This window comes from Sorghum bicolor, chromosome 2 (assembly GCF_000003195.3).
Source record: "Sorghum bicolor cultivar BTx623 chromosome 2, Sorghum_bicolor_NCBIv3, whole genome shotgun sequence".
Taxonomy (NCBI): Eukaryota; Viridiplantae; Streptophyta; class Magnoliopsida; order Poales; family Poaceae; genus Sorghum; species Sorghum bicolor.
In genome coordinates this window covers 71,706,456-71,714,090 of record NC_012871.2, presented here as the reverse complement: position 1 = coordinate 71,714,090, position 7,635 = coordinate 71,706,456, and the positions used below count along the sequence as shown (strand labels likewise).

At 47.7% G+C, this 7,635-nt stretch overlaps 1 protein-coding gene across 1 annotated transcript; it reads right to left on the bottom strand.

Moving 5' to 3' along the window:
- Nucleotides 5,294-6,853, bottom strand: LOC8078955 (homeobox-leucine zipper protein HOX14). Its single transcript, XM_002460877.2, has 3 exons — nucleotides 6,474-6,853; nucleotides 5,965-6,305; nucleotides 5,294-5,805 (listed from the first exon to the last, which is right to left on the bottom strand). Exons 1-3 carry the CDS (start codon nucleotides 6,541-6,543, stop codon nucleotides 5,521-5,523), a joined length of 696 nt encoding a protein of 231 aa, XP_002460922.1. The 5' UTR covers nucleotides 6,544-6,853; the 3' UTR covers nucleotides 5,294-5,520.

Here is a 7,635-nt window from a genome sequence, read left to right as displayed (position 1 = left end):
TTGGTTTTCGGAACTGTAGCACTTTCGTCTTTACTCCCTCCGTCCACGAAAGAATTAATTTCTAGGATCCGTGCCAGTCAAACTTTTTAAAGTTTGACTAACTTTATAGAAAAGAATAACAACATCGATAATATAAAATGCACATTATATCAAAATATATTCTATGATGAATCTAATGATACTAATTTGATACTATAGATCTTAGCATTTTTTCTAGAAATTTGGTCAAAGTTTAAAAAGTTTGACTTAGGACAACTTTAGAAATTGGCTCTTTCGTGGACGGAGGGAGTATTTGACAAACATTGTCCAATCAGGGAGTAACTAGGTTTAAAAGATTCATCTCACGATTTACAGGTAAACTGTGTAATTAGTTTTTATTTTTATCTATATTTATTAGTACTTCATGCATATACCGTAAAATTTAATGTAACGAAGAATCTTGAAAAAATTTTGATTTTCGGGATGAACTAAACAAGTCCCAAGACCCCCTCCAAGATCCATGGACGAATATGCCGGCCGGACCCCGGAGGGCATTGTAGCGCGGCGTAGGCTCGACCCTCGAGCTAGCCCGCGGCCCGCACGGCCGAGCCTTACACTTGGGCGACCATCTCCTTGTCGTGTCACGACTCACGACCACGCCATCGATCGCTTCGCACCAACCAGTCCTCAGCGCCGACGGAGCCGATCGGACGCTCACGCTCGGGGATGGACAGAGAGTGCACGCAAGGAGCTACTCCTAGGCAATAGCAGAGGGAAACCGACGTCCCAGGATCGCGCGCGGCGCCATCGCCATGCATGTGCTCTGTCTGTTTGCTGTTGATAGAGACGAGTCTCGCCGCCGCTCGCTACACTGGCCGTGTGGCGTCTACCTAGCTAGGCGGACGCAGCGCGCGGTGCATGCGACAGTGCATGCAAGCATGCGTGCGCTATTTCTTGACAAGTCATAGGGCATCTCCTGTATCATCGGCAGCAGAGGAGGGCTCCGAGTCTCCCCGTGGTGGGGCGCGCAGCCGGCGGGCCGTCGACACCGCGCGCGCACATACTGTTCGGATAAGGCTATCCTGCTCCAGGTCCTGGGACGGCGGGTTCGAAAGGTCAGGTCCGGCGGCGGTGCCCACTTCAGCACCTGAGCGTCCAGGCGTCACGTACTACAGCTCATCTGCTGGACGCTGGTGGCTGATCTGATCACGGCAGGTCGCAGAGCGTAGGGGTCCCCAGGGAACAGTCCCAGCCGCCGCCGGTGGAGGGCTGGAGGCCGATGGACGGAGCCGCCTTTTCGTCCCCTAGCCCTCTGCCCTGCACATGCGGCCGTCCGGCGGCCCGCACTCGCGCGCGGCCCCCGACCCCGACCGGTCGGCCGATACGTCGTCGTCCGTCCGTCGCGAGTGCCATCATTCATCCTAGCGTAGGGTGCCTGCGCGCGATCGACACGAGTGAGGCCGCGGCCGGAGGACGGACGACGCGCAGTGGCGGGTCGACAGCTGGCTCCCCCGGCGTCCTAGCTCATAGCCCTCCACCGGTGGGCGCTGCGTCCGATGGTACTATAGGCGCCTAGGTCGCCGCTGGCATGCATCCGGTGCGGCCCGTGCACGCGCAAAGCCGCGCGCCAAGCCCAGGCTTTCTGGCTTTCCGCTCGCCCATGCGTACGTCGCTCGCTGCACCTGCACGCGCACGCCACAGGGCCTTGCCGCCTGGTCCTGGTGCCTGCCCTGCCCGGCCGGCCGCTTTGTGTCGCCCGTCGCGTCCGTCCATCGTGGCCTTGTGCCCTTATCCGCTGATGATCGAGGGGAGAATGGGCTCCACCTGCGCGGGTGGACGCGGACGTCCTCGTCAGCCGGTTCGGTGCATGCGTTCGCTGGTTTTGGACCCGCGCGCTCGCGCGGGTGTCGATCGCTGGGCGCGGCGCCAAGCCCAAAATGGCGCTGCTGCGGCCTCATCTCAGGTTCGGCGTACGTGGCCGCCGCCGATCGAGGGTTTCATCGCCGTCCCCCGTGGGGATCGGACTCGACTCGACTTTTGACTGCACCGCGACCGCGACGAGTTGCACGCTACCCATGCATATCGGCATATCGATCGCACTGGGAATAGATGCCTTCTTTCTCGATACTGATCGATCCAAGTTTCGCGAAGGTCGCGACGACCTGCAGCGCGTCTCTATCCGGCCGGCGGGGGCTGCTCCGACTGAATATTTGGACCCGGCCGGCCGTTTGATGGCGAGAGTGTGTTGTGTGTATGGGACGACGGACAGATTTAATTACGCCCACGAAAAGATGAATGATGGCGCTGGATTAACACTGGCCCACCCAAGACGACGACGACGACGACAAGGATACGCTGTGATGTGACGACGGCGCACGGCCGGCCGGGGCGGCGATCTTGAGCTTTGCGCGCGCGCTGGGTGACGTCGATTCCAGGTCAGTTGGGTGGATGAGTGACATGTCACCTTGTGGAAAAGGTGGCATATTTCGTAATCGTGGCGGTTCATTCCTGGTCGGATGGATCGTTGTCGCCAGCGTATCTTTTCCGGGCCTTTGATTTGTGAGTTGTGACGGGGTTTGGTGGAATACTGGATTTGCTTCATCTATTGCATTGCGTCAGTATCGTGTAGCTTTTTTCTGCGGTTACCGGTGTTGGAGCACGACCCCATTTTCATTATTATCACAACGGAAATATAGAAGTCGATCTGCAAGAAACATATAAGATAGAAGCGCAATGAAACACATATCTATTTCGCCCAGTTTTAAGTTCAAAAGGTTTATAATTTTCTAAACACATAGAACTATTTCCATATAAATTTTCTCATATTTTAAAATATATGCCATCACATATATATATTTATGTATGTGGAAGCTAGTCATCAAGTTTCATTGATCATCGTCTTTTTCCTTGAATAAGAAAAAAATACGACCACTCTTACACTAGTAAACGATTTCTTTTAAGAGCATCTCTAAGAGCCTTTCTAAATAATAATAGTAGTAGTAGTAGTAGCAGCAGCAGCAGCAGCAGCAGCAGCACGAGGCCACAACAATGCTCAGCCCTTGATGAGGGCTCCATCCGATGAGGTGGAGGTCCGCGGAAGTAGATTCATCAAGGAGGAGGTCCTCCATGGTGGATCCGGCAAGGAAGAGGTCACCAGCGGCAAATCTGGCTAGGAGGAGGTCCTCGACGGCAGATCTAACGAGCTGCAGTGGAGACGACCCCCTAGATGGATCCGCCCTCCTTCTTCTCCTCAGCAGCGGATCCGCCCCCTGCTCCTCCTTGATGGCGGATCCGGACCCCTCCTCTTCCCCAACGGTGCTCCTACGCTCCTCCAGGTGCTCGACGTCGGCGGATACAGGATGACGGCAGCGAGATCTGGCTCATATGGGCTGGCATTGGTCTCATTTATTATTATTATTATTATTATTATTATTATTATTATTATTATTATTATTATTATTATTATTATTATTATTATTATTATTATTATTATTATTATTATTATTATTATTATTATTATTATTATTATTATTATTATTATTATTATTATTATTATTATTATTATATTTTGATTTATGGAGGCGGGAAAAAGCAACTGCCTCTGTTAATCACAGATGAACCATGACCTTTAATTGGAGATGGTTGCAAGACCTGACTCCATTAATCCAACATGCCCATCACCATTAAGTTTTCTGTACTAGTGTTAGTAAATATGCTCTTTGTTGCTATTTTTGAAAAAATAAAAACAAATCTAATGCAATGGGTAAAATATTTTTTTATCCAATTGTATTGTAGTGGTTGCAAGGTTTTTGTTTTTACACACCTGTTCAATAGTCCTTGCTGGATTAGAGTTATATGCACATTATAATAAGGCCTCAGAATGAACAAGATGACATCAATATTCTTATTTGTTTTTTAATACAGGAAGTTGTCATCCTTATATATTAGTGATAAATAAAGGGTGAAATGTTCCTTGGGTTCTTAACTTTTCATTCTCATCCAGGTCCACGAACTGTCGAAGTGGCAATTTTGGGTACTTCAATTTTTCAATTGGTTCATTCCAAGTTCACTCTACATCACTATGACCTAGAGTGAAACTTTGAACGAACTACCTGAAAAGTTGAAGGACACAGATTTCACTTTGTTTATGGATCCAGATAAAAATAGGAGAAAAGTCTAGGAACACACGGTGAAACAAATAAAGATGGGGAAATTTTCTATTTGCATATCTTTTTTCACATAGATTGGTACTATGTCCAGTGGAGAAAGAGTCTTTCCCCTAAAATTGGGCTTTGACCTTTAGAGTCAATGTGAATTGTACCTTGCCATCATAGAAATGAGAGAAAATTTCAAAAGGTAAAATATAATATTATGAAAATGGTTCTGAAGCCAAGTTCATACTCCCTCGCCCGCACCGACAGCTTTGGTATAATTTCTGTGAGAAGTATGACCTCATTCATTAATCAGCGCACACAATTAATAAAACAAACACATCTGCGTGGACTGTCACAGGCACATTTGTAATTTCATCACGAGGTAGCCAACAGGAGTACGTGCTAACGATGATGCAATTTCTTAATTCTTATATTATTGACATCTCTTCTTTCTTGCTTATTTAGTGGAAGGCATATGACACAAACTTTTCTGAGAACTTATAGTGCAATCACATATGTCCATGTACATAGATAGATATGCACATATGTCGGGATGGAGGGGCATTGGGGTCAATTGGTCAAGTGGACTTTGAAATTGTAGGGGATCAAACTAAAAGCAGTAAAAGTAACTGTACATCATATAAGTAGAATAGTGATTTCCAGATGAGCACATTAATGAATGGTTTATATATATATCTTCGGATTTTTAATCCGAGTGAAAAAATGGATTGTTTAGTTCCACACCTAGATTAAATGCGTTGCAAGAATCATGTGAAATATTGTTTCTCCACTCCTAAATTTTTAGCTAAACCAATTCTACCTAGCAATTACACCAAAATAATCTCAGTAAGCTATACATCTAGAAAAAAACAAAATGATTTGCAATTTGGAACAGAGAAAGTATTTATGAAGAATAAAAAGGTGAAAAGGTTTGATATAGCAAAACTTTTTACATCCACTTGACCCTAGACTGTATGAATTCCGTTCGACATGAACCTCGAAATTGTATGTATACTATTTGAATATATATTTTTTTGTTCAAATGTTACCTTCCCACGTAGCAAGGATGTGATTGTCAGCTAGCACATGCATAGTACTTGCTCATCAGCTCACGAAAGACTATATATAGTAGTGAAGGGGGAAAAAAAAAGATTCCAATGTGGGTAGCACGCAGTATAGTAACAGACATCTGAATTCAAGTACTAGTTGCTGGTAGCTGGCTATATTTTGCCACTAATTAACAACTTGATTTATGTACATATGATTAAGCACACGCACTTAGAAATCAGCAATTCAGCACAGCAATGACACACTACGATGAGTAGCTAGCTGCTAGAATGAATCTGCCGATCGATGGCATACCATCGATCACTGATGATCACTTCGCTTACATCAGTCCATACAGGCTAAACCACTCGACCACGCTGTTGTCAGCGTAGGCATAGTCAGGAACGTAGAGCAGCTGGTCGTCGTCCCCCAGGTGATCGCCGCCGCCGACGTCGACGCCCGGCTGGTGGCAGGTGCCTGTCGAGAACGATGAGCTCGGGCTCCCGCTGCAGACGGCACGGCCCATGATGTCTCCGCCGTCACCGGAGACGGCGTGGCTCCCCGCGGATCTGAAACGCGTCAGCTCCTCCTCGGCGAGCACCAGCCTCTCCTTCAGCCTCATCACCTGCCAGCCATGCATATGTACCCACCCACGAAATGCTCAGTGTATACTGCAACGCCACCGTCAATCCATGGACATGAACAGACGAGAGGATATACGAGCTCAGACAATTAAAAAGAGTTAGGAGGAGGACATGCATGTGTGGTGGGGGCAGGTATGTACCTCGTTCTCAAGGTGGCATTTGTGGAGGATGGCGGCGTCGTGTGCCTGCTTGAGCTTGGCGAACTCCTCCTCGAGCAGCTTGCTCTTGTGGCGGGCGCGGCGGTTCTGGAACCAGACGGCGACCTGCTTGGGGTCGAGGCCGAGCTCGGCGGCCAGGTGCACCTTCCGGCCGGTCTCCAGCTTCCGCTCCTCCCGGAAGCTCAGTTCCAGCATCTCTACCTGCTCGTCGCTCAGCCGCCGCTTCTTGGGGTCCCCTCCCCCGTCCAGGTCGCCGCCGCCGCCGCACCTCGGTGCTCGACGCCTCCTGCGCCGCGCTCTCGGCCTCTCCCCCTGCGCCGTGCCTGCACATCGCACAGTAGAATACATCAATTGCCATGCATGCATGCAGCAGGTGCAAGGCTAGCTGGTACTGATGATGAGCTACAGTTGCATTTGCAGAGATGAAGAAGTAGCTACAGAGCCTACAGCTGCAGCTGAGAGAAAGAGAATTCGAATGTACGAGTACGCACCGTTGGGCACCAGGAGGGATGAGGAGGAGTCCACGTAGGCGGAAGGAAAGAGCCCGTCGTATTCCTCCATCCTTTGCCTGCGCTCCCGGCCGGATCAGCTAGCTGCTGCTACACCTTTCTCTCTCCTTGTCAAGCGTGAGAGGAGGACTGAGGACAGAGAAAGAGAGAGGGAGGCTGGCCGGGGAGAGGAGACGGGATGGTGTGGTGTGGTGCTGGGCAGGCAGCAGGAGAAGTGGATTAAGGACGGAGCGAGGACCACAGGGCAAGGCACCAGCGCTGGGGTGTTAAGTAAGCAGGGGTGCGTGTCTCGAGAGAGAGACCTAGGAGTAATATATAGGGGGTAGCAAAGCAGGCGCGCAACGCCGGTGGCGGTGGGGTTCGCCGGCCGGCCGGCCGGCCGGGTAGGGGTGCTTTCTGAGGCAGACCGGCTATGGATGTAAACCACCTGCTCCAACTTTGTTTTTCTTTCGGGGAAAGATGCATATATACTCCTATATGGCTGCTGATGATGAACAGGGTAGGGAGTACCACTGTGTCATGCGCTTACTCGTGTACACCAAAGGGGGACCGTGTGTCAACTGCAGGACTACTGAAGGACTAGTGCATCTGTCCTCAACTAAAGAAGTGCAATTCTGTATTTGAACCAAGTAAAAAAAAAGTTTAACTGAATTTATATTAAAAAAGTGTCCACACTTATGTCTCCAAATAGATTTATATGAAAATATTCTACAATTAATCAATAATACTTACTACCTCTGTCTTAAAAACAAACGTACCTAAAGTTTGTCTAGATATAATATATACGGCACCAAATAAGTATATTATGAAAATATATCTCATAAAAAATCTCATGATATCTATTATATATTATAATACCTTATCAATAATAATTTATATATACAATTGGTTTACTTAAGATACTTTGACTTGGTGGTACTAAGCTACAATTTTGTTCTTTTTTAGACTGTGGGAGTATTTGTTAGTATAGATGTCAATACTTTTATATATTACTCCCTTCATCCCAAATTGTAAGTCATTCTAAGAATCTTGGAGAGTCAAAGCATTTTTACGTTTGACCAAAATTATAGAGAGAAATATTAAGAATTGTAACTTAAAAAGTGAGTATACTATGAAAATATAATTAAGAAAGAATTTAATGATA

Excerpts from the sequence above, each read along its gene's own strand:
- LOC8078955 (XM_002460877.2), bottom strand. The coding sequence starts at position 6,543 with ATGGAGGAATACGACGGGCTCTTTCCTTCCGCCTACGTGGACTCCTCC. Across the intron at positions 6,306-6,473 it reads ATCCCTCCTGGTGCCCAACG|GCACGGCGCAGGGGGAGAGG; the intron begins GTGCGTACTCGT and ends TGCGATGTGCAG. Across the intron at positions 5,806-5,964 it reads AATGCCACCTTGAGAACGAG|GTGATGAGGCTGAAGGAGAG; the intron begins GTACATACCTGC and ends CATGGCTGGCAG.